At 37.2% G+C, this 27,494-nt stretch overlaps 1 protein-coding gene and 1 long non-coding RNA gene across 6 annotated transcripts in view; one reads left to right on the forward strand and one right to left on the reverse strand.

Annotated features, from left to right (window-relative positions):
- Positions 1–15,970, forward strand: part of TFRC (transferrin receptor) — a 24,419-nt gene extending 8,449 nt beyond the window's left edge. For 2 of the 3 annotated variants that reach the window (XM_007110481.4, XM_028492733.2), the window contains 15 exons: positions 160–309; positions 482–593; positions 2,177–2,290; positions 4,134–4,232; positions 4,614–4,753; positions 6,246–6,403; positions 7,128–7,247; positions 8,397–8,482; positions 8,709–8,772; positions 9,764–9,831; positions 10,776–10,834; positions 11,031–11,112; positions 12,679–12,900; positions 13,888–14,028; positions 15,084–15,970. In XM_007110481.4, the coding sequence (XP_007110543.1) occupies positions 160–309; positions 482–593; positions 2,177–2,290; positions 4,134–4,232; positions 4,614–4,753; positions 6,246–6,403; positions 7,128–7,247; positions 8,397–8,482; positions 8,709–8,772; positions 9,764–9,831; positions 10,776–10,834; positions 11,031–11,112; positions 12,679–12,900; positions 13,888–14,028; positions 15,084–15,326 (1,858 nt within the window). In that variant the 3' untranslated portion in view covers positions 15,327–15,970. The remainder of the gene's footprint in view (positions 1–159; positions 310–481; positions 594–2,176; positions 2,291–4,133; positions 4,233–4,613; positions 4,754–6,245; positions 6,404–7,127; positions 7,248–8,396; positions 8,483–8,708; positions 8,773–9,763; positions 9,832–10,775; positions 10,835–11,030; positions 11,113–12,678; positions 12,901–13,887; positions 14,029–15,083) is intronic. The other variant, XM_028492735.2, reaches the window with a different exon arrangement.
- The window catches only part of LOC102984765 (uncharacterized), a 29,803-nt gene continuing 17,872 nt past the window's right edge, over positions 15,564–27,494 (reverse strand). For 2 of the 3 annotated variants that reach the window (XR_008617305.1, XR_008617304.1), the window contains exons 4-6: positions 21,620–21,685; positions 21,002–21,048; positions 15,564–18,349 (exon numbers count right to left, since the gene is read on the reverse strand). This is a non-coding gene — a long non-coding RNA (uncharacterized lncRNA). The remainder of the gene's footprint in view (positions 18,350–21,001; positions 21,049–21,619; positions 21,686–27,494) is intronic. The other variant, XR_447947.4, reaches the window with a different exon arrangement.

The following is a 27,494-nucleotide window of genomic DNA, read 5'->3' on the forward strand; positions in this document are numbered from 1 at the left end:
CTTCTAAGCTTGTCTCTATCTGGTTAATCCAGGATTTGGGGGTCACAGTTAATTTATATTTTTGAGTTATGCTTTTAAAACGATTTGCTTGATACTTGAGTTCAATGTTTATTTTAGGTTAAACTTAAGTTCATGTAACAGTGACTTTTTTTCCTCCAGGATGCTGAATGAAAATTCTTATGTCCCTCGTGAGGCTGGATCTCAAAAAGATGAAAGCCTTGCTTTTTACATTGAAAATCAGTTCCGTGAACTTAAACTCAGCAAAGCCTGGCATGATGAACATTTTGTTAAGATTCAGGTCAAAGGCAGGTATGTTGAAAGATGGTAACCTTATTTTATAAGAAGTAGCTATTCTCAGGTGTGCTAATTATAGCAAAGACCTTCAAAATAAATAGTGCAAGTCAAATGCTAAATGTATTAAATCCATTTAATTTGTTTCTCAGGAATGCCTTAGCTTCATTTTAACTTAATCTTTTTTTAGCAATGCTCACAACTCGGTGACCATAGTGAATAAGAGCGGCAGCAACAGTATGGTGTACCAGGTGGAGAATCCCGAGGGTTATGTGGCGTATAGTAAGGCTACGACAGTTACTGTGAGTAAGGCAAAACCGTGCGTGAGACATTTTTCCCTGTTGAATAGCTCAAAAACTCATTGTCTTTACTGTTCTTAGTATAAATTTACTCATAAAATGTAACTGACCTTGGGATATTTTTGTTCTCAACCCTCCTATGCCACAGTTAAAATAAAATCCCCAGTCCTCATCTTGGTCAGCAAGGCCCTGAGTAATTCTCCTGCTCCCCTCTTTGCTCACTCTGCTGTGGCCACTCTAACCTCCCTGCTGTTCCTCAAACTCTCAAACTCAAGCATGCTCCCACTTCACGGCCTTTATAGAAACCGCCTTTCCCTTTGCCTGGCCCACTCTTCCCTTAAATATTAGCATGGCTTCTTCCTTCACTCTGTGCAAGTCTCTTCCCAGCATTACCTCCCTAGGGAAGTCTTCCTTGATTATCTGATCAAAAATGTCCTTCCTCTAATCACTTCTCCTTATCCTGCTTTATTTTTCTTCCTAGTACTTACAGCACCTGACTTTATTTACTTGTTTCCACACGAGAATGTAAACTACACGAAGGGCTAGGGGTTGGTTTCATGTTCTGCTATGTCCCAGAGTCTTGGACAGTGCCTGACACATGGTAGTATTTACTGAATGAATTCATGTATCAGGTACCCCCTTATGTGGGGACAGATATAAATAACCGTCTCAGCTGGAGTCTGATCTCAGTTTGGTTCTTTGATGCTTGATCTTTTAAAATGTAGGCAAATATGGCCAAACTACTATAGAAATTAAAAAACAGCTAGATAGATCTATCTAGGTTTTTTAGGTTAAAAACCACATATTTATATGCTGGGGTCTATCTAAAAACTGCCTTCTGAGCCAAATGAAGTTTTAGGGTTGTTCCCTGCCTTCCTGGTTTACCTGTGCTGTATCACTTTCCCAGGCCACCCACAAGCCAGTGGTTTGGAGGTGGGTAGATTGTTCTGTTAAAGAAGGTGGAGAGTTTTGGTTCACCTGTGAGCTTTCTATATTTAGATATTTGGTTGTTAATGTCAGTTTATAGCTGTACGTCTGAACTCCGTTAGAGTTTAGGAGCATTATGATAACAGCTTATAAAAACATCTACAAGTTGATCTATGCAAGTCATTTTATTATAAAACAATTTTTGGATGGATTTATTATCAGAACTTTTAGTTAATTCTTATGTCCTCAATTGTCTGGAGTTCAAGTGTGGGAACATTATGTAATTGGTACTGCCTTGGCTAGCCTACCATATTTATATTGATAGATGTCTCTTTGCTTAAGAATATCTTATTATCCTTTCTCTTCCCCCCAAATATCTGAAGCAATGTAAATTAATTGATGTAAATAATCAATGTTAATTAAAGGCATCATAAGATAATAAATGGCATGAATATAGGAGACCAGAAATCTTGACTTCACTCCTGTTAACCCTGACCAGTTTTGACTTTAGAACTCTCATATATTCTTTCCTGGCCTTGGCCTTCTTTTTTTTCTCTCTTGGTTTTCTCTCTTGAGTTTGACCTGTAAAATATTTGGTGGCAGACTCTGTCGCTCTTCTAATACCATAATGCTCATTGAATCTAATGTCTTTATTCTAGGGTAAACTGGTCCATGCTAATTTTGGCACTAAAAAAGACTTTGAGGATTTAAATATGCCTGTGAATGGATCTTTAGTGATTGTTAGAGCAGGGAAAATTACTTTTGCTGAAAAGGTGAGTATGAGTTATTAAATACATTGGTATCATAACATTCTTCAGCTAAATGGTATTGTTAATTTTCTTATATTCTGAAAACCAGCTGTCTTAAACTCTCATACCTGATAATATAATTTATTAAAGTACTCTACAAATCAAATAAGTTCCAGCTATCTAAAGTTATAGAATACTTCCAAAACTGGCATATCCACTTGGAGTATTTTGCAGTCGTTATCTTTCAATAAAAATGCAGTAATCAGAAATGCTTAAGTGAAGAAGTTTAAATTGTGTCTATGTAACTGAGTTATATATAGAATATATTATATATATATAATTCAGTTATAACTATTTTTTATAAAAAGGAAAATTAAAAGTCACCTACCCAGGGCTTAGAATGGAAAGACAGTGGTTGTTTTGGATGGGTTTTTATTATTTCTCTTATCTTTTGAACTCTCCTTAAGAGTTAGTTAAACTTTGTTGTGCAGCCACATTGAATTGTTTCTGTTTTACTTTTTTTTTGCCGTACGCGGGCCTCTCACTGTTGTGGCCTCCCCCGTTGCGGAGCACAGGCTCCGGACGCGCAGGCTCAGCGGCCATGGCTCACGGGCCCAGCCGCTCCGCGGCATGTGGGATCTTCCAGGAGCAGGGCATGAACCCGTGTCCCCTGCATCGGCAGGCGGACTCTTAACCACTGCACCACCAGGGAAGCCCTCTTTTTTACTTTTTAAATTGAGATTTAATCCACATACTATAAAATTTGCTCTTTAAAGTGTATAGTTCCAGTTTTTAGTATATTCACAGGTTGTGCAACAATCACCATGATCTAAATTCCAGAATATTTTCATTGTCCCCTAAAGAAACCCCATACCCAGCAGCAGTCACTCCCCATTCCCCCCTCCTCCTAGTCCCTGGCAATCACTAATCTACTGTTTCTATGGATTTGCCTCTTCTGGACATTTTATATGAATGGACTCATACAATATTTTGCATCTTTTGACTGGCTTCTTTTCACTTAGCATAATGTTTTCAAGGTTCATCCATGTTGTAGCATTAATCAGTACTTCATTTCTTTTTTTGGCTGAATAGAATTCTACTGTATGGATATACCACATTTTGCTTGGCTACTTGTCAACTGATGGACATTCAGGCTGTGTCCACTTTCTGGCTTTATTAATAATGTTACAGTAAACATTCATTTACATGTTTTTATGTGAATAGATATTTCTTATTCTCTTGTGTATCTACCTAGGAGTGGGATTGCTGGGTCATATGGTAACTCTGTTTAGCTTTTTGAGTATATAATATTTTTGAAATGACAACATTTTAGAAATGGAGGAGAGGTTAGGTTAGTGGTTGCCAGGAGTTGAGGGTGGAAAGGAAGTGGATGTGGATATCAAATGGCATTGGGAAGGATCTTTGTGGTATTAAAACTAATTATTCAATATTTTGATTGTTTAGAACTTAATACACACAAACACAGAAATAAGTACAAGTAAAACTGGGGAAATCTGAATAATATTGGTGGATTGTATTGTATCAATGTTAATATTCAGGCTGTTACATTATAGTTTTGCAAAGTTTGACTAATGGGAGAAACTGGGCAAAGTTTACAATGGATCTCTATTCTTAAAACTGCAAATGAATCTACAATTATCTCGTTAAAAATTTCAGTTAAATTTTTTTTAAAAGAGTTAAATTTTAAGGCAAGTATTTTTTTCTAAACATATAAGCTATTTGAAACATTGGGAGTACTGGTGTAGTCTGCTGTAACCCTTTGTCTTTCAGTATAAGTTCAGTATGTATTCTTCTAATTTTTGTTGATTAGATCTTCATTTTCTGAGCGTTACCTGTTTTTCTTTAGGCTGCAAATGCTGAAAGTTTAAATGCAATTGGTGTCTTGATATACATGGACCAGACTAAATTTCCCATTGTTAATGCAGATCTTCCAGTTTTCGGACATGTGAGTTTTTATTTCTTGAGTAAATGAGTTACTGGGTTCTCCAAATTGTTGCTGGATTCCATCTACATTAATAGAAAGAGAACTGTGCCATCCTTAAATACTCTTTTTCCCTTGGAGAGTTTTAGCAGTAAGTGAGAAGATGAATTACATGACTTTGAGACCTAATTATTACTTATTGCTAAAAGTACTTTATCAATAGTATCTTGAATTGAGAATTTGACATATGCCATATAAAAATAAGAGTCACATATTATAGAACCACTCAGACTTTCAGACTTTAAGGTGCTAAACTAAACTCAGGTTATAGCCCCATACTGAATTTGAATCTTATAGGGATTTCTTGAATAAATGCCTGAGCTAATTATTCTTTTGTTTTACTAGGCTCATCTGGGAACAGGTGACCCTTACACACCTGGATTCCCTTCTTTCAATCACACTCAGTTTCCACCATCTCAGTCATCAGGATTGCCTAACATACCTGTCCAAACAATTTCCAGAGCTGGTGCAGAAAAGCTATTTCAGTAAGTTCTTATTTGAAAACTGTAATGCAGGGTCAGGTTTTATGATTAGGGAGAAATAATAATAATTTGTTGATTTGATAAAATCTTAAAACAATTGGCTATAATTTTCCACATTTTGGACATTTGGGGGATGGTTAGCTGTTAACTTGGTGTAGATAAAAATGAAATTTTTCCTCCATAAAGTGATCTTAATAATAGACATTGGATTTATAAACTCAAGGAGTCCTTGTTCAAACCACCCGGTGAATTTCTTGTGTAATATTCCCAGCATAGCTTCTGCTTAAGTACTTCCTGTGGTAAATAAACCATTTTGTTACCTATGGCAAACCGTTCAGTTATTGGAGATCTGTAAGAATTCGTATTGAGCTGAAACCTTATTCCCTGGAACACTCATTAGTTCTGGATTTTCTTTTTAAGCAACAGAATGATTCAAGTTTCCTTGTCTATAGATTGAATATCCTCAGTTCTCATGACAGTTTCCAGATGCTTTATAGTCATAATTAGTCCTTCTGGATATCTCCCTAGTATATTAGTATCCCTCTTTAGAAATAGAACTCAGTCTGATTAGAGTACATGTCATTAATTTTTATCTTGATCTGGATATATTTCCCACCTGGTATTGGCATGGGATGTAAGTCTAGTTTCAAAACTCATGTGAGCATTTATTTGCTATGTGACATAGAACAAGTCACTCTTAACCCCATTGATCATGTTTCTTTAATTGGATAGCTATAAAGTATATTCTACTTAGCAGGGTTATTGGTATCCAATGAAGAGCCATCTACATGTAAGGACTTTCAGATATCCTATATGGCTATTAATAATGCTGTTTAAGAGGTTTTTGTAATGGATGATTCTTTTTTGACTAAAACCAAACTTAGAATCAGCTAATTCTTCCTACCATCTACAAGTCTTTCCTAACCTGTGAAGCCAGCCCCTTATCTTCTTGTATAGTGGGGAGTAATGATGTTTTGACAAATTTATGTAAGTAAGCCCTTTTAGAGTAGTCAGTGTTTGGATAACACATGAGGAATCAGATAGGTGAAGATATCTAACCTAACTACCAGCAGCATGAGAGTATTCTTTCTTAAGTGAAATAAGAATGTATACTACCCTTGTTAGTGGAGAGTTAGGAAACAGAATATATTAATGGATTTTTATGTATAAGAACTTCCTTCCGAGTCCATCTTGGAATCTATTTCAGATGTAAATTGTAGCTATGTCTCTGGCAGAAAGGCACACATCAGATGGGATAGGCAATACATTTTTTAGAAAACATTGGTTAAATTAGGAAGTAACTCATGATTTTCAAATGGCCGCCTACAGATCAGAGTAAAACACAAATGTTTGGCCACTAGTGAATAATTTTGTATGTTCTATTTATATGTCCTCTTAACCTAGAACTTTACTGGACAGTAGGAAGGACTGATTTTGTAAACTGGGGGGAGGTTAACAATAACTCAGAACTCTGATCTCTGTTTTCTACTTCTAGAAATATGGAAGGAGACTGTCCTTCTATTTGGGGAATAGACTCTTCATGTAAGCTGATATCCTCACAGAACAAGAATGTGAAGCTCACTGTGAACAATGTGCTGAAAGAGATAAGAATTTTTAACATCTTTGGAGTTATTAAGGGCTTTGAAGAACCAGGTAAAGATCCTTGGCGGTTTTTTGTTTGTTTTGTTTTCCTTACTCTTAAGCATGTGGCCAGAGGGAGGGAGTGCAGGAAGGCTGACTTGGCTTGGTTTCTTGAAATGCTAAATCTTATCTGTCCTAAAGTGAACTGTTCACGTGTCAGTTTTCGCGGGAGGTAATAAGGCCCTAGGAAATTAACTTGTCAAAAACTGACCATTATGACTAGAAAATCTCTTGTAAGTTATTAAACAGACCAGAGGTAAGCAAATTTCTTCTTAAGGGGGCAAATAATAAACATGTTGCAGGCCCTACAGTCTCCATTGCAACTCTTCAATTCTGCCATTGTAGCATAAAAATAGCCATGGACAGTATGGGCATGCAGGCTGTAGTCTGCCAATGTATCTGAATGCCATCAAATAATAATATTTGGTAAGTAAAGCCTTTGGACTTCTGTGCTTATTAGACAACTAGCACAAATAAGTAGTCAGTGAGTAACCTTATCGGTAATGTAGAAAAAAGAGTAGCAGTATGAATAAAGGAAAAGAGATCAGTATTGTCATGTGAATTTTTTAATCCCTGGAGTCCTAAGTCAGATCTGAAGGAAGGCTCTCTCACCCTTGATACATATACTGCATTTTTACCCTTCTACTAACGTGCTTATTCTAGACTTCAATATTAGAAAACAGTTTAAAAGCTGATTGTATAATTTATCTTTTTTTTTTTTTTTTTTTAAATTAAGATCGCTATGTTATAGTAGGGGCCCAGAGGGATGCCTGGGGTCCTGGAGCTGCAAAGTCCAGTGTAGGAACAAGTCTACTATTGAAACTTGCCCAGATACTTTCCGATATGGTCTTAAAAGGTAGAGTACCAATTTTGAGAACGTGAACATCTATGTACTGTATTTCTAAATGTTATAATATGCTTTGCTCACTTTTGCCTATATTCTTATGGTTCACTTGTGTTAGACCCTGAATTCTTAAGTACAAAGCAGGTTGTCTTTTGTTGTATCTGCCTTTGACTTTGAAACAGCTTTCTGTGCAGTGTCTTCATTGTACTGGGAATCATGAGTTTCTTTGAGATGCTGGAAAGCATTATATTGGGCCCTAAATTCTTAGTTTGACATATCCAGAATGATACGGCAAATCTAACGTGGTCCCTAAGGAATCTATTTGAAAGCAAGCAGTGTCATATCTTTGCACTAATGTTCTATAGTTTTGTTATAAAATGATAATATATAACTTAAATATTTATAAATACAACATAGAATATGTATTTATATATTTGATTTATAAGTATATAATATTATATAGTATATAATCTGTTTATGTAAGAAAGGCTTCCTTTCAAGCCTTTCTCCCATAGTACTTGCCACTCCTTTATACCCACCCACATGCAAACCCCCATCACATTCATGAATCTTTGGGTCATAGGGTAAGTTGCAGTGCTTAACTTTAATACAAAAGTACATTAATGCAGAAAAGTACATACCCAGGGGAGGGGGAGGGATGGAGGGTAGTGGCACATAAAACCCCCAAAGGAGCTGTCATTAATGTAATTTCTCTGAAAACTCACTCTTTCCTAAACTTAAATTTGTGAGTTTTAATTTTATTTCAAACAGTTGTTTTTAAAGTAATCTAGTGTTTTAAGTGACTTACCTCTAGGCAAATTGTTTTCAAAGAAGATACTTTGGCTGTGATTTCAAATATCTCTTGGTTTGGAAGTTATAAGGGACTCAAAGAATGGAGTGTAAAAGAGTGAGGTCTAGGAAGCTGGTCCCTACTATGTACTTAAGATCTTATTTGCAAATGATCTCCTATCCTGTTCTTTGCTATATTACTTTAAAATTTTATTTCTATTTCTTTTTTTGGTTCTTTCACCTGGGGCCTCAAAAGGAAAAGAAATATTTCTGAATCTGCAGTCTTGAATTAGAAGTTTCTGATTTCATCTTAAGTCAGTTACCTACCTATAACCTTTACCAAGACAAAACTAACTTTTTGTTGTCTTTTAGGTCAGTTTAAACCCAGCAGGAGCATTGTCTTTGCCAGCTGGAGTGGTGGAGACTTCGGAGCTATTGGTGCCACTGAATGGCTAGAGGTATTATCTATATATCATCCATACCCAGAATGGGCACTCGAACTTGTATTGGCTTAAGCTGTCCTCCAGAAACCATTCTCTTTTAAATGTGATTATATCATTTTTACCTTTGTATATTTAGTTTCAATAGAATCCAGACTTAAACAGAAATCCCTAATAATAGCTACTGTCTGTGATAATTAAGTTAATACATATTAGTACATTTGTATTTTGCCTTCTCTTCTAGGGATACCTTGCCTCCTTGCATTTAAAAGCTTTCACTTACATTAACCTGGATAAAGCTATTCTTGGTAAGTATCCTTTCATTAGCCGTTTATAAATTTATAAACTACTTATAGACTAGTAGAAGAAAGCTTTCTAAAGCAGCACTTGTTACTTTTTACGATTTACATTGGATATAACCAGATCAAAAGATTGACTTAGCTTCTTTTTAAATAGTGGATTAAGTTATAGAATGGGTACAGACTGCCTTGTCTAGAGCAATGGTCTTAATGTGGTCCCAGATCAGCAGCATCAGAATCACCTGGGAACTGTTAGAAATGCAAAATTTCAGGCCCTACCCCAGACCTTTTGCATCAGAATCTGGAGCATAGTGTCCAGCAAACTGTGTTCTAACAAGTGCTTTAGGTGATTCAGTTGCACTAAAGTTTGAGAACCACTAGTTCTCTACTTTGGACCAGAAGGAATTAAACCATACCAATAGAATGGTATTAATTCTAGAGACTAATTCACAACTTGCTAGATTGTGGCATCATGGATAGAAATACAAGATAATCAAACTTCTGAAAGAGTTCGGTGTTATTTAAAGTACAGATGTAGCTAGTAGATGAACTGGCTGAATAACTTGGATGAACTGGAGAGTAATGAAATGTCTACTTTGGGAATAAAGAGGAAGGCATTACAATTAAACTAAATTTTATTAGATTAGTCATTATTGCCATTTTACCTTTGCAGGAGAATGTATTGAATATAGCAAGCTTACTGTAGCTAACAGATGTCTGCCCTAACATGGGTGAACCAAAAAGGTACCAGAAAAACAAGTCATTAACATTAGATATGCAAACTCAAGGAGTAAGAGCTTCAGTTGAGTGAAATTAGGGTTACCAGTCATGAAAGAGCTTGACTCAACCATTTTTTAATCTACTTCATTAAGAGGATAGTTGTTGTATATGCCACTGATCTAGGTTATTATCTTCCTGTTTGCCAAGTAGTTTTATAGCAGTAGCAGTGTGCAAATTGCTTGACTAAAGAAGGAGCAATGTTAAAATAATCTCTTTGCAGGTACCAGCAAGTTCAAAGTTTCTTCCAGCCCACTGTTGTATTCGCTTATTGAGAAGACGATGCGAGATGTGAGTGTATACCTACTTATGAAAGTGTAATGTAAATTAGACAAAAAATTAAGATGGGGCTTCCCTGGTGGCGCAGTGTCCGCCTGCCGATGCAGGGGACACGGGTTCGTGCCCCGGTCCGGGAAGATCCCACATGCCGCGGAGCAGCTAGGCCCGTAAGCCATAGCCGCTGAGCCTGCGCGTCCAGAGCCTGTGCTCCGCAAAGGAAGAGGCCACAGCAGTGAGAGGACTGCGTACCGAAAAAAAAAAAAAAAAAAAATTAAGATGAAAAACATTGATATTTAAACTGTAGGTGCCCACAGAGTCAGAGTCAGAGAGTTAAGGAAGTTATCTATAGAGTCAGAATGTTAAGGAAGGTTTAAATGAACTTGAACCATACCTGAGACTTAAATAAGAAGGCCAGATGAGATAGTCATTGAATAAAAGCAGACATGGGAATGAGTGAGGAACAAAGTTTCCCTGATGGGATTAGAGACAATATATTGGAGTGACTGAAGTTGGAGAGAAATAAGGGTCGGGGAACTTGACCTTGATCCCATGGGAAACTAGGGATTGCTATAGGGTCTCCAACAGAGCAGTAATGTGCTTGCAGGTTAGGCTGGCAGTAGTATAAAATGTGCTGGAAGGAAGAAACCAGAAAGAAGATAGGCAGATCATAAAGACTAGAGAGGGCTTTTAAAACTGTGGTGAAGTCACCTTTAAAATGTTAAGAAGGAAAACTTTTTTTTTCGCACCATAACTAGAGGAACTAACAGCACGAGCCTAGTAGAAGTAACTTCAGAAATTTGGGATTGTTTTAACTGTCTTAAATTTTTTTCAAGAAGATATAATAAAAAGTTTAATATTTTTAATAAATGTTTATAGAGAAAAATGTTAGTGACTAGCCTGAATGAATAAGTCCAGAAAGGTTCATTGTAATGAAAAAATAATTCCTTATTTTATAGGTGAAACATCCAGTTACTGGGCTCTCTCTATATCGGGACAGCAACTGGATCAACAAAGTGTAAGTTGAGAAAAGTGAATGAATAGCTAATAGAAAAGCAGAGTCACTCAATAAGTAGCACCTACTGTGTTAGGTAGAGGTTTAAACATAACCTTGCAGTGAGTTAAAATTTACTTGGGGGTGGGGTAGGGTTGCATGTAGCACAGTCTTTTTCTTTAGATAACTTTCTAAAAACACATTCCTGCTTTTCTTGCAGCGAGAAACTTTCTTTTGATAATGCTGCTTTCCCCTTCCTTGCATATTCTGGAATCCCAGCAGTCTCTTTCTGTTTTTGTGAGGTAAGTCTGAAGAATGCTATGGCATTATATCTTAGATCTTGTTTCATCAGTTTTGAGGCCAAGTTTCCTAGAGTGCTTAGTATGTTTTGAGAAGTTAGATACATGCAGTTATTGTAATCTCCCTTATTATCAGTCTTAAGATAGAATTTTAATCTCAGCTTAGTTAGCATTTGAGTTTATTTGTTAAACTTCTTCAGTTATGTATGATGAGTTTTAATAACAAGGCTGTCTATTGAACAGTGCAGTATAGAATATTTCCTTCAAACAAAGTTCTACAAGATAATACTATTCTTGATGCCTGTTGAAATATGGTTGTAGATGTTCATCCTGAGATGTTAGTCTCTTAAGCAGGGATTATAGATAAAAGCAGAAAAACCAAATAGGGGTAAGATTTTTAAGAGACAGAACTTTGAACTGACCAAGCTGGAAAACAAGATTGACTTGGTACAACAGCCAGTTAGAAGGCACTGAAAACCAGGCAGAGTAAAAAGCATGATGAAGGCTTCTGTGCTGAAGGCTAGAGTTGGAAAACCAGCTTCGTAGCAGGCTCTTCTGAGGTGTGAAGAGATCCCAGAGTTAGTATAGGGGGTCAGGGTGGAAGCTGTTGACTTCGGCATCAAATTGATGATCCAGTAGAGGCCAGGTCCTTAACAGACTTCTTACCACTGAGTGTTTTAGCCTGGAACTAGGACGGAAAAGTGTGAAGTGAGGGAGTGATGAGAGATCTGGATTTGGAGATTAACATAGCTGGAATTCCCCTGACTTACTGCTAGAGCAACAGTATGAATGGTATTGAAATATCTGGTCATTATGTCTATTTAGAACTTTAGGAAGAACTGAGTGTCAGGTCCTAGGGTTGAGGAAACTTATGGATGATTTCTGTTGACCTTCAGAAGTCATTTTTTTTAAAAAAACTTCTTCATGATTCCTAGCAGTGCTGGTTCAGAGGTATAGGTAATACAGATATTTACAGTCTGAAAGTAAAGAATTGAGGTCAAACCAAAGGATTGGCAATGAGATTGTCACCGAGGACAGTGGTAGGCAATAGAGTTGAAGAAATAGCTACTCAAGTTGTCCAGTGAAAGTGGAGAGAAGTTCTTGTGAGCATCAAACGGTCTTGTTAGAAAGGTAACATGTATGAATGGATGAATGCTGCATGAAGAAGAAGGTAAATTTTTGTCTAAAAGTAACACTTTATACTGAAAGTACATTTCATGTGTGCTCTCCTCTTTCCTCATTAATATGGGCCAAACTTCCCAGAGAGAAGGGAACAAGGATATAACCTCAAGGAATTTGGCTAGCAATCTGTTTAGGGTCTGTGATGTGATAGAACAGGGATTCTGTGGAACCGAGAAGAAACTAATCATTCCAGGAGTAGGCTAGGTTCAGAGGAACTAGCAAAAGCCGTATCTTCTTAAAGTAGTGGAATAGAGATAAAGTTGGAGTAGGAATATATGAGAAGCAAAGGAAGAATTACAGTTACTATTACTTTGATGGGTAAACTAGAATGTGAGGTTCCTAGTCTTATAACCCACCTGAGTACATTAACCTACCTCTGTTTTCCAGGACACAGATTACCCTTATTTGGGTACTCCCATGGATACCTATGAGGTACTGAATCAGAATGTTCCTCAGTTGAACAAAATGGCACGTGCAGCAGCAGAAGTAGCCGGTCTGCTTTTGATTAAACTTACCCATGATGTTGAATTGAACCTGAACTATGAGATGTATAATGACAAAATACTTGGGTTTGTGAGAGAAATGAACCAGTTCAGAGCAGACATAAAGGTGAGCACTAACTAAAATCAGGTTCTTACTGCTGAAGTATCAAGCAGTTTGAAGAATAATGTTTAGCTGTTCCTAGGCAGCATGATTGGTAGCCAAAGTATGTTCTAAAGTGAACTGAAGTATAATTTTGCTTAGAATCCATAACTCATTTGAAAGGGAAGTTGGGAGGCTGAAGGTTATAGACATAGGATAGACCACAGCAAGTCTTTCAGAATCTAAAATGGTGTTAAGCTTTCTCTCATTCATGTATTCCAAGCAACCGTAAAGAAGTTGGGCCTAGAGAATATAAAGATCTCAACTATGACTCTGAACCTGTGAGCTTGGGCCACATGTGCCTTGCAGAGATGACATGGATGGAGAGAGAACATAGCCAGTGGTTAAAGTGTTATTTAGTGTTGATCCTTTGTGTCTAATATTCAAACATTTGATAAAACCAAATTAATATTAATAAGTGGTTTTTATGGTACTAGAAGTCAATTTAACAGATCCCTTAAATGAAGTAAATCATTGATAACCGAATCCTAATTATTAGGATTGGCTTACTTGAAACTAATTGTAACTGATCAGAAACTGGGACTTACCAGATGGAAATAACTAGATTTTGAAGTTCACTGAACCAAAATGTTTGAAGTTTGCCACCAAAGGGAAATTGAACTGGAAAGAATATACTACACAGGATTATACACTTTTACTAAGTACATTATGTTACATTTCTTGATGAGGATGGTTTTCTTATGAGACTAAGAATGGATAATTGTACTATCTGCTGAGCTTAAATATGAGTGTGTTATGAGTTTATAGAGCTTGGAACCTCCTGTACAAGATGGTTAAGTCTAGCTTTTGCTGGCTTGAGCTTGTCTGTGAGTCTCACCCCCTTTTATCAGAATCATTTCAGTTAGTACACCTAAATTTAGAAAGGTATATAGAATAACATCCTTAGAAATATAACGTCTAATAAATAGTGAGTTTAATGTCTTTCTGCTTCAGGAGATGGGTCTGAGTCTACAGTGGCTGTATTCTGCTCGTGGAGACTTCTTCCGTGCTACGTCTAGACTAACAACAGATTATAAGAATGCTGAGAGAACAAACAGATTTGTCATGAGGGAGATCAATGACCGTATCATGAAAGTACGTAAACCCTTAGAAAAGGAGGAATTCAAGTATGTGCATTTTTTCTCTCTTTTTTTTTTTTGGCGGTACGCGGGCCTCTCACTGTGGTGGCCTCTCCCGTTGCGGAGCACAGGCTCCGGATGCGCAGGCTCAGTGGCCATGGCTCACGGGTCCAGCCGCTCTGCGGCATGTGGGATCTTCCCAGACCGGGGCACGAACCCGCGTCCCCTGCATCGGCAGGCGGACTCTCAACCACTGAGGCACCAGGGAAGCCCATGTATGTGCATTTTTAATTGGTAAATCTTGTGTTTCTAAAAAGTAGAGTAATAATTCCAGGAGCCTAGAATCCTGTGCTGCTTTAGAATTCAGCACAAATTTTAAGTTTTACTTATTAGCAAGGTATAAAGCCAACATATCTAAACTGGAAATACAAAAGACATTTGACCTCGTATTAACTTTTTTAGGCTTTAAAAACATTTTAAAGAAGGTATCATTAATGGTTTTTAGCTGTCATTTTCTCTGTATTTCTGTTTAATTTATTAGCTGCTTTTAGCCTAGTCTGCTTGGAAGAAGCAGAAGACTGCATTACAGTGGACACTTGTAAACCTACCCTATATAGGCTCCGACCAAAAAAAAAAAAAAAACCAATGCAGTTATAGAGTTTACAAAGGAATTGACAACTTGCTTTACAATTTTAACATTAGAAGATTAGTAGCCTGTTCTCAACATTCTTTTTTTTTTTTTGCGGTATGTGGGCCTCTCACTGTTGTGGCCTCTCCCGTTGCGGAGCACAGGCTCTGGACATGCAGGCTCAGTGGCCATGGCTCACGGGCCTAGCCACTTCGTGGCATGTGGGATCCTCCCGGACCGGGGCACAAACCCATGTCCCCTGCATCGGCAGGCGGACTCTCAACCACTGTGCCACCAGGGAAGCCCTCAACATTCTTAAATTCAGGGAAATTTTAACATTTGATGTGAGAGAATGACAGTTGTTTTACTCTATCATCAGGTCCATTCCTCACAACAAAAGTCACAGCACTGTGTAAGCTCCCTTGTATGTTTTGTTTTCGTAGGTGGAATATCACTTCCTGTCACCCTACGTATCTCCAAGAGAGTCTCCTTTCCGACATATCTTCTGGGGCTCTGGCTCTCACACTCTGTCAGCTTTACTAGAGCACTTGAAGCTGCGGCAGAAAAATAACGGTGCTTTTAATCAAACACTGTTGAAAAACCAGTTGGCTCTAGCAACTTGGACTATTCAGGGAGCTGCAAATGCCCTCTCTGGTGACATCTGGGACATTGACAACGAATTTTAAATGTGATACCTATAACTTATATAAGAACATCAAGGTAGTGTGGTTCCTAGACTTGTGTTGGTTGTGCTAAATTTTCAGTAGGGCTACAAAACCTAATATTGTTAAAATTCTACCCAGTCTTGGTACTACTAGATGTCTTTAGGCAGCAGCTTTTAATACAGGGTAGGTACCTGCACTTCAAGTTAAAGTGACTAACCACTTAAAAACAATAGAATATTTTCTCTGATTATCTCTAGAGTTTTAAGTGCTTTGTAATGGTAACTGCCTCTTTCCTGTTACAGTTATGAAAAAGTCAGAACCAGTTATGTGAACTATTGTTCTAAATCCTAAGTACATGAACTGGTATCTTTTGAATGGAGGAGGAAGGTGGAAAGTGGTAGCTTAGAGGGATCCTCCACCTTCACTGGATGCTAGATAGGAGATCCCAGGCTGTAAGGCTTTACTCTCCACATGAGATCTCTGTCTTCTTTAAGGATTTAGCTCGTTTCCACATCTGAAAGTGAAACAGTTCACTTTCAGAAGAGATGGGACTTGTTTTCTTGCCAGTGAGGTCTGAAATAGAGGTCCTTCAGCTGCATAAAAGGAGGCTCAACTGTTTATCACAGGAGTAAGGCCTTAATGTGTTAACCTCAAGATTATGTTTGTTTGAAAAGAGGAGACCAGAAGCCAAAGACCTAGTATATTTTCTCTTCCTCTGTCCCTTGTCCCATAAACCTTTGTTAGTTTTTTGTTTTAGTTTTTTCCAAGGTATTTTGAAAGAGAACCAAGTTTTAGGTGTTTAATTTCAAACTCAGTTCGTCAGACTTTAAAGAACACACTGCCAAATTTTGGCCAAAGTGTTAATTTTTTGGAAAAGCTTCCTGTCATTTTGGCACTGAGATATTTATTGTTTATTTATCAGTGACAGAGTTCACTATAAATGGTGTTTTTTTTATAGAAGATAATTATCGGAAGCAGTGCCTTCCATAATTATGACAGTTATACTGTCGTTTTTTTTTTAAAATAATAGCAGCATCTGCTAATAGAACCCAACAGATACTGGAAGTTTTGCATTTGTGGTCGACACTTACACGTGTTAGAAAACAACCGCAAGCCAAATAAAATTATAAAGCTAAGTCTTGGAGAAGAATTAAATTTAATTATTGGTTGCTAATCAAGTTAAATTTCTATTTAGCTAACCAGATAAAAAGAGCGGTTCCCCTAAATGCAGTGAATTGTGACCAAGTTATAAATTAATGTCACTTAAAAGCTGTGATCGTACTCATACATGCAAAATTTTACAGCTCAATTTATCCAAGGTGTAACTTTAATTCGAATTTTGCAAAATTTCCAGTACCTTTGTCACAAACCTAACTCACATTATCGGGAGCAGTGTCTTCCATAATGTTTAAAGAACAAGGTAGTTTTTGCCTACCACAGTGTCTATATCGGAGACAGTGATCTCCATATGTTACACTAAGGGTGTACGTAATTATCGGGAACAGTGTTTCCCATAATTTTCTTCATGCAATGACGTCTTCAAAGCTTGAAGATCGTTAGTATCTAACATGTATTCCCAACTCCCTATAATTCTCTTTTAGTTTTAGTTGCAGAAACATGGAGGTCATTAAGCATTTGGTGGATAACTTCAGCCACTGTAAAATAAAATTACTTCCTTCAAGGGTCTTTGTTTTTAAACCTAACATTGTGTTTTGTTATATTTGTGGTTTCCCCAGGTCTTCTGTTTAGCGGGATAGTAGCATACATTTATAATGTTTGCTGTTGTCAAATGAATTTAACTTTATCCCCTTATTTGCATGTTATCTCCTATAAACTTAGTTCATACAAGTTTGAATCCAGAATTGACCTTTTAGCTTAAAGCAGGGGAAACTTATATAGGTGTTTCGGGGGGAGGGACGAGCAGAGGGTGTGGGGAGATGAAGCTTGCAGAAAGGTATTTGATCATGTCTCCCCAACCATTAGGATTTGGTGGTTATAAGTTAAACATAGATGTGAACAAATTAAGTTTGAAGCTACATCAGTTAGGACTTTATTTTCTACTCAGCCATCATTATAAACCTGATTGATAATCAGCTGTTTGTTCTAAGGCAGTTCAATACTGTCACCTAAGAAAAAGTCCATAGGGTCTCTTCAGATTCTTAAACTGAATGTCATTTATGTAAGTTAAAATAGATGTAGATTAATACAGTCTCACTGATTTGACCATTCACAGTCTATTTTAGTCTTTACAGTGTTTTATCTTGAACTGATATTTAGTGGTAAGTGAAAAGGTCATAGCTGGGATTCCTGGTTTGAGTATCATGCTTTATCGTATTTTAATGAAAGTTCAGTGACTTCAAGGCATATTATGAACAATGGGCATACATTTTACAATAGTACATCTCTTCAAAACTTTTCTGTAGTTAGGACTAAGTTATTTACAATCAAAAAAGTCAGTAAGTGGTAAGGGGCTTAATATTCCTGAATGAAATGTGTATCTGACTAGTGACAACCAACTGGTCTTCAGATTTTTTCTGGTTTTAGATGTCATGTGCATTTTGAAGGTAAAGCATAAAATGAGTGAGCTTTGTCATGATTCACTATTCTAGAACTTGCATGACCTTTATTGTGTTTCCTTTTGAATGTTCTTGAAATTTTAGTTGGCTAAACATGGTTTATTAGACTTGTCAACTTACTGCTCAGCTGTGTCTTTGTAAACAAGTGATATGCCCTTATAATTGTATACAATCTGGTATGTGCAACAATGTGGAGATTCCTTACCTGATTTAATAAAATGCTTGAACACTGTTGTCATTTTTAATACACTTTTTAGATCAGTTTTAGGTTCTCAGGAAAACTGAGCAGAAAGTACAGAGAGGTCCCATATACTCCCTGCCTGCACACTGCTCCCACCCCAGTTTCCCCCACTATCGACATCCTGAGAGCCCCACCCCCAAGAAGTACCTTTGTCACAATCAATGAATCTAACTTGACACATCATCGTCCATAGTTGACATTACGATTCACTCTTGCTGGTGTACATCCTATGGGTTTGGACAAATGTATAATGACATTTTTACCATTATGGTACAATACAGAATAATTTTACTGCCCTGAAAATCCTCTGTGCTCTGCCTCTTCATCTTCCCTTCCCAGGAACCCCTGGCAACCCTTGATACTTTTACTGTCTCCATAGTTTTGCCTTTTCCAGAATGTCATATAGTTAGAATCATACAATTCATTCAATCTAGCTTTTTCAGATTGGCTTTTTTCACTTACTAATATGCATTTAAGATTCCGCTGTGTCTTTTCATGGCTTGATAGCTCATTTCTTTTTAGTGCTGAATAATATTCCATTGTCTGGATGTAACAGTTTATTTCTCCATTCACCTACCAAAGAACATCTTTGTTGCTTCCAAATTTTGGCAATTACGAATAAAGCTACTATAAACGTGTACAGGTTTTTTGTGGACATAAGTTTTAGTTCATTTGGGTAAAAACCAAGGAGTGCAATTGCTGGATTATATGGTAAGAGTATCTTTAGTTTTGTAAGAAACTTCCAAACTGTCTTCCAAGGTAACTATACCATTTCACATTCCCACGAGCAGTGAATGAGAGTTCCTGTTGCTCCACGTCCTTGTCAGCATTTGGTGGAGTCGGTGCTTTGGATTTTGGCCATTCTAGTAGGTGTGTACTTGTATCTCATTTTAATTTCCATTTCCCTAATAACAAGATATTTCATATTCTTATTTACCAAGTGTATATCTTTGGTGAAGTGTCTGTTCAGATCTTTTGCTCCTATTTTAAGCAAGTTGTTTGTTGTTGAGTTTTAAGAATTTTTTTTGTATATTTTAGATAACAGTCCTTTATTAGATATGTGTTTTACAAGTATTTTTTCCCAATTTGTGGTTTGTCTTCTCATTCTCTTGAAAGTGTCTTTTGCAGAGCAGAATTTTTTAATTTTAAAGATGTCCAGCTTATCAATTATTTCTTTCATGTATCACCAAACCCTTCTAGATTTTTCCCTGTCATCTAGGAGTTTGAGTTTTCCATTTAACATTTAGGTCTGAGCTATTTTCAGGTAATTTTTGTAAAGGGTATATGGTTCATTTTTTTTGCATGTGGATGTCCAATTGGTCATTGGTTTTCAGTAAGAATAGTCTAGCAGGTCACATCATTTGCAAATATTTTCTCCCATTCTGTAGGTTGTCTTTTTTTGGATTAATTTCCAAAATATACAAACAGCTCATACAGCTCAATATCAAAAAAACAACCCAATAAAGAAATGGGCAGAAGATCTAAATAGATGTTTCTCCAAAGAAGACATTCAGATGGCCAAAAGTCACATGAAAAGATGCTCAACATCACTAATTATTAGAGAAATGCCAATCAAAATGACAATGAGGTACCACCTCACACCAGTCAGAATGGCAATCATCAAAAAAAATCTACAAACAATAAATGCTGGCGAGGGTGTGGAGAAAAGGGAATCCTCCTACACTGTTGGTGGGAATGTAAATTGGTGCAGCTACTCTGGAAAACAGTATGGAGGTTCATAAGAAAACTAAAAATAGAGCTACCACATGACCCAGCAATCCCACTCCTGGGCATATATCCAGAGAAAACCATAATTCAAAAAGATACATGTACCCCAATATTCATAGCCAGCACTATCTACAATAGTTGAGACAGAAGCAACCTAAATGCCCATGGACAGATGAATGGATAAAGAAGATGTGGTATATATATATACAATGGAATACTACTCAGTCATACAAAAGAATGAAATAATGCTGTTTGCAGCAACATGGATGGACCTAGAGATTATCATGGTAAGTGAAGTAAGCCAGACAGAAAGACAAATATCATATATCACTTATATGTGGAATTTAAAAAAAACCCCAAAAAACAAAAGATACAAATGAGCCTATGTACAAAACATAAACAGACCCACAGACATGGAAAACAAATTTATGGTTAACAAAGGGGAAAGGGGGGAGGGGAAACGATAAATTAGGAGTTTGGGATTAACATAAACACAATACTATATATAAAATAGATAACCAACAAGGACCTACTGTATAGCACAGGGAACTATACTCAATATTTTATAATAACTTATAAGGAAAGAGAATCTGAAAAATATATACATAAAACTGAATCACTGCTGTACACCTGAAACTAACAACATTGTAAATCAACTATACTTCAATTAAAAAAAAAAAACTCTAGCAGGACCTGTTTTGTCTCCCCTCCCCCTCCAAAATAGGTAAGTTACTTATCTAATTTTAATTTTTAGCCACATTAAAAACCTAAAAAGAAACATGAAATTTTAGTAATTTGAAATCAATATATTCAAAATACTATTATTTTAACATGTACACATTAAAAATTATTGCCAAGATATTTTATATTCCTTTTTCCATACTAAGTCTTCAAAATCCATTGTGCTTATCACATCACAGTTTGGGCTACCCCTATTTCGAGTGCTCAATAGCTAATGGTTAGTGGACACTGCTGCTCTATAGTAAAAGGCATAATTGGTGAGGGTTTTATTTTACAGGTTTTCTATTAAGCAATTACCAAAAAAAACATTATACAACTGAATCTCGTAGCTACAAGTGCCACCCAGAATTCTTCAGTATGCTTGCAGGAATTGCAGCCACTAGAATTGGGAAGCCTTTTAATTGCCTCACCTATGTCCAAGCTTTCCTCTGTCAGAATTAGTAGCCACGTGCACAGCCTGGAAAAAAATCAAGACAATAGATGACTATATTCTATGGAAAATGTGCCTTGTGAAAGGTGATGGGCCAGGAGGCAGCCCTAAACAAATATTTGAAGAGACATCTGCAACATATACCTTCGCTTGGAATTTAACACATCAGATACCGTTATCTTCCTTGTAGCTATCAATGGGCTTACCTTCTTAGGTGCTTGAGTTAAAGCCTTTGTAGTTTGCTACATCTGTCCTTTAAACTAATGTTTAATCCATCCCAAATTGATTATTTTGACTAGTTGTTAATGCCTTTTTTGAAAAATGTTTACATACTAATGGTCAAAGTGCAGAAGGATCTGTATTGAAAAGTAAGTTTTTCCTCTTGGTCCCCACAATTTCTCCCTCTAAATATCCACAATCACCAATTTCTTGCATATGCGTTGAAAGTAGTCTATGCGTAAGTGAGAAAAGCCGTGAAACCTTCATGAAAGGAGTTTTGGTTCCAGTATCACAATGTAAGCCCCTACAACCCATCCCTCCACTGCTTACCATAATAAACTGAGTAAAATAGAAAAAAAAGAAAGGAAAAGAAACCCACCTGAGGACTTAAAAAGTAAACACAGGCAAGCAGACTGTGGATGGGAGTAAAGCTTGAAGAAGTGACCTTAAAAAAAAAAAGCGTGACAGTTGGTAAGAGGAAAAGAGAGGACAAACAAAAACTAAAAATATGCCAAGGTCCAACTATATCAATAATTACATTAGTGACATGTTAACATTCTAATCAAAAAGTTCATTTAAATGCTGCCTACAAGAAACATTTTAAAAACCCAGATAAGTTGAAAGTTAAAGGATGGAAAACAAAGAAAGGCAAATTAGCATATTAAGACTAGAGTGGCTATATAAACACCAGATAAAAATAGACTTTAAGACAAAGATTATCATAGATAAAAATAGGAACATTTCATGATAAACAGGACAATTCATTGGGAAGATAGTACAATCATAAATATGTATGTAGGATGCCTGATAGCCTTAAATACATGAATTAAAAGTTTAGAGCACTGTGGGGAGAAACATAATTCTGCCATAGTAGATTTTAACACCCACTTCTTAGCAGTCATTAGAACAATTAGACAAATCAGGACAAAAGATCTGAACCACTTTATCAGCCACCTCAATCTAATTGATGTTTGTAGGACACTACATCCAACAAGTGAAAAATACTATTTTTTTCTTGAGGTATGCATGGTAAATTCAAGATAGACCATATGTTGGGCTCTACAAGGCTCAGATTAAAAAGTATTGAAATTATACATGGTGTGTTCTCTGATCACAAAGGAATTAAATTAAAAATTTTAAATCAGTAACAACATATCCAGAAACCCCCAAAACCTCAGGAAATTAAACAGCACATTTGTAAATAATTTATTCATCAAAAAGATGAAATCACAAGGGAAATTAGACAATATTTTAAATTTAATGATAATCACAACATAAAATTTGTGGATGCAGGTAAAGCAGTGCTTGGAGATGCATTGCTCATTACAGAAGCCACTGGATACATGTGACTAAATTTAAATTAATACAAAAGTTTAATTCCTCAGACACACTGGCCACATATCAAGTGCTCAATAGTTACATATGGCTAGTGGCTACTGTACTGGACAGCAGAAAACAGAATACTTCCATCACTGCAGAAAGTGCTATTGAATAGTCATGGCTTAGAGGGAAACTTATAGTTTTAAATAATTATATTAGAAAAACATCTAAAATCAATGACCTAAGTTTCCATCTTAATAAGTTAGAGAAAGAAAAGCAAAGTAAGCTCACATGAAATACAAGAAAGGAAATACAATAAAGAACAAAAATCAATGACATGAAAATCATACTACAGATAAAATTAACAAAGCCAAAATCTGATTCTTTGGAATGAAAAATGAAACAGAAAAACCCCTAGCTAGAGCAATCAAGAAAAAAAAATGATGGAAAACAATTACCAATATCAAGAATGAAAAAGGTTATCACTACAGATCCTATGACATTAAAGGATAATAAAGGTATATCACGAACAATTTTATGCCAACAAATTAGACCACTTACATGAAGTAGACCAATGTATTGATAAATTTAATTATCAAAATTAATACAAGAAAAAAATCAGGAAATCTGAATGGCCCTGTATCAAATAAACAGAATTTATCATAACTTTCCATAAAGAAAACTCTAGACTCAGTTTCACTGGTGAAGTCTATCAAACATTCAAGGAAGGACTATCACTAACCTTATACAAACTTTTTCAGAAAATAGAGGCAGAGGAAACTATTGATGTCAGTATAACATACCAAAACCTGACAAAGACTTTACAAAAACAAATTTACAGACCAATATTATCATGAACGTAGATGCAAAAACTCTTAACAAAAGACTAGCAAATTGAATCCAACAATACATAAAAGGATAATATATTATGACCATGTAAGGTTTATTCTAGGAATGCAGGTTAATAATAGTAATCATGGTTAATAATAGTAATTATTACACCCAGATATTTCATGCCTATGTATACACCCAAGAGAAATAAAAACACAAGTCCACACAAAAATTTATAAGCGATTGTTCACAGAAGCATTATGCATAATAGTTAAAAATTGAAAACAACCCAAATGTCCATTACCTGATGAATGAATAAACAAAATGTGGTATAAGCCTACAATGTGATATTATTTGGCAATAAAAAGAAATGGAATGATGTCAGGGAAGGAAGCCATTTCTCCACCTAAACAACTACTGAGCTGGCAAGAACTGTCTAAAGCAACTACTTTGAAATTCTGGAGTCTAGTTAAATACCTGCAATGTTCAGGGTACAGCTTGATGAAGAGACTGGTAAATCAGTAAATTCTTGGGAATGTTGGTCTTACACATAGTGGCTACCATTCCTCCACTACCATCCTCTGAAGCAGGGAGCAGAAAGGAGAGATGGTGGCCCATATTCCTGGTGCAGCGTCCTGGACAATAAGAAACTTGTCCTCCAAATATTAGGATTGTGTGTTTTGATTGATAATTGCTGCTTTTGATCACTGCGGGGCCAGCACAAATGTTGGCCATTCTTTCAACCCCCATGAACTAAAGTGGTTTACAGGGGATTAGAGACAGTACTTCCCTTTGGGAGCCAGACATTTGAGAAAATATTTGTCAGCTTACTGGCTGACTGTACAGATATCAGACAGAAACTTCAGTGACCACACAAAACAAGGAATATACACTTTGCAAAAATAGTTTGGAGAAGTCACAAACAATGGCTCCAGCCCTCAACTAGCAAGATTTACCAATTCCTGAGGAGAGGGAGAATTAGATTTCAGAGTTAAAACAACATAATGCTCAATATATCTGGTTCTCAATAAAAGAGTTACAGGAAACAGAAACAGGAAAGTATAGCCCAATCATGGGGGAAAAAAGATTTCGACAGAAACCATCCCTGAGGAAGCCCAGACACTGGAATTATTAAAGATATTTAAGACAGTTGACTTAACATGCTCAATGAGCTAAAGGAAGCCATGGGCAAAGAAGTAAAGGAAATCAGGAAAACTATGTAGAACAAATGAGAATATCAGTAAAAAGATAGAAATTATAAAAAGGACCAAATAAATGCTGGAGCTTAAAAGTGAAAAAACAGAAATGAGAAACTCACTAGAGTTATTCAACAGCAAATTTGAGCAGACAGAAGAAAGCATTAGTGAACTTAAAGATAAAGCAATTGAAATTATCCAGTCTGAAGAGCAGAAAGAAAAAAGAATGAAGAGGAGAGCAGCCAAGATGGGAGAGTAGAAAGATCTGAGCTCACCTCCTCTCACAAGCACACCAAAATCACAACTATCTGCAGAACAACCGTCAGTGAAAAAGACTGGAACCTACAAGAAAAGACCTTCTACAACTAAAGACATAAAGAAGGAACCACAATGAGACGGGCAGAAAGAGCAGACTTGCAATATAATCAAATTTCATATGCCCTAGGTGGGTGGCCCACAAATTAGAAAATAAATATAATGCAGAGGTTCTCCCACAGGACTGAGAGTTCTGACCTCCCAATCAGGCTCCCCAGCCCAGGGGTCCAGCACAGAGAAGATAAGCCCCCAGAGCACTTGGCTTTAAGGCCAGCAGGATTAATTACAGGAGCCCCATCAGATTGGGGAAAATAGAGACTTCACTCTTAAAGGGCACACATAAAATCTCATGTGCACCAAGACACATGGCAAAAAGAGGAATCTGATAGGAGCCTGGGCCAGACTTACCTGCTGGTCTTAGAGAGCCTCCTGGAGAGGCAGCGGGGGTTGGGGGGAGATGGTTGCAACTCACCCTGGGGACATGGACACTGGCTGCAGACATTTTGGGGGGCATTCAGCTGCATGAGCACTGCTACTGGTGGCTGCTGGCCCCACCCAACAGCCTGTAGGTGCCAGTGCTGGGACACCTCAGGCCAAACAACTAACTGGGCAGGGAGACAGCCCCACCCATCAGCAAACAGAATGCCTAAAGACTTCCTGAGCCCACAGCCACCTCTAGATATGCCTCAAGACACGGCTCTGCCCACCAGAGGGCCAATACCCAGCTCCATCCACCAGTGGGCAGGTGCCAGAAGCAAGAAAACTATGATCCTGTACCCTGCAGACCACCAACAGCAGGTCAGACCCTACCCTGGGACCAGCTGGGCCCTGGCCCTGCCCACTAGCAGGCCAACGTAACCTGTGGGATACCCTGGCCCCCATACCCAACAGTGTCAAGAACCCATCTGCCCCAAATGATCTGGAACAAGCTCTGGGATCCCTGGGCCCTACAGCCAGACTCCAGGAACCAGCTCTGCCTGCCAGTAGTACAGCATTAACCCCAGGATCTGGCTTCACCTACCAGTGGGTGGGCAACAGACCCAGAGTCTTCAGGACCCTGACACTGCCCACCAGTGAGCTAGCACTAGCCCTGGGGCCCCACTAGGCTTATACAAATAGCCACCTTGTGACCAAGCCCTGCTAAACAGCAGCAAGCAGCATCCACACACGGAAGGGTCAGGCAACCAACAAGACTAGAGGCCAAAAAGCCTACCACACTGCCCACAGAGTCAGCCCACCACAACAGAAGAACCCACGCAGCCCTCTTAGGGGGGATTCCCTAAAGCATATAGCTTAGGTGATGAGAGGGGAGTGCACTGCTGGGATGCATATGATGTCTTCTACAGAAGGTCACTTTTCCAAGGTCTAGAAATTTAACTAACATACCACATACATAAAAATACAAATAGCAGCTTAGATAAAATGAGGTGGCAGAGGAATATGTTCCAGATGAAGGAACAAAATAAAACCCAAGAAGAACTAAGTGAAGTAGAGGTAGGCAATCTCCCTGAGAAACAGTTCAGAACAATGATTGTAAAGATGATCAAAGCATTCAGGAGAAGAATGGATGCACAGAGCGAGAAGTTATAAGTTTTTAACAAAGAGTTAGAAAATATAAAGAAAACCAAACAAAGATGAAGAATACAAAAATTGAAATGAAAAATACACAAGAAGGAATCAATAGTAGACTAAATGATACAGAGGAACAGATCAGCGAGCTGGAAGACAGAGTAGTGGAAATCACTGCTGCTGAACAGAAAAAAGAAAAAAGAATGAAAAAAACTGAGGACAGTTTGAGACTTCTGGGACAACATCAAATGCACTAGTATTCTTATTATAGGAATCCCAGGAGAAGAGAGACTGAGGGCTGAGAAAATATAATATTTGAAGAGATAGTAGATGAAAACTTCCTTAACATGGTAAAGGAAGCAGTCACCCAAGTCCAGGAAGTGCAGAGTCCCATAAGGATTAACCAAAAGACATGTTGTAATAAAAATGACAAAAATTAAAGATAGAGAATATTAAAAGCAGCAAGGGAAAAGCAACAAATAACATACAAGGGAACTCCCATAAGGCTATCAGCTGATTTTTCTACAGAAATTCTGCAGACCAGAAGGAAGTGGCACAATATGTTTAAAGTGATGAAAGGGAAGAACCTATAACCAAGAATCCTCTACCCAGGTAGGCTCTCATTCAGATTTGACGGAGAAATCAAAAGCTTTACAGACAAGCAAAAGCTAAAAGAATTCCAAACCAGCTTTACAATAAATGCTAAAGGAACTTCTCTAGGTGAAAAAGAAAAGGCCACAACTAGAAACAAGAAAATTATGAAATGAAAGAGCTCATCAGTAAGAGAAAACATACAGTAAAGACAGGAATTAATCCACACACAAAGCTAGTAGGGAGGTTAAAAACAAAAGTAGCAAAATCATCTGTATCCGCACTAAGTAGTTAAGGGATAAACAAGACAATTAGATGTAAAACATGATATCAAAAACAGTAATTGTGAGGGGAGAGAGTACAAATGGAAGGTATCTAAAATGTATTTGAAATTAAGGGATTGGCAACTTAAAACAAGTATGCGTGTATATG

Source organism: Physeter macrocephalus, chromosome 1 (assembly GCF_002837175.3).
Source record: "Physeter macrocephalus isolate SW-GA chromosome 1, ASM283717v5, whole genome shotgun sequence".
Taxonomy (NCBI): Eukaryota; Metazoa; Chordata; class Mammalia; order Artiodactyla; family Physeteridae; genus Physeter; species Physeter macrocephalus.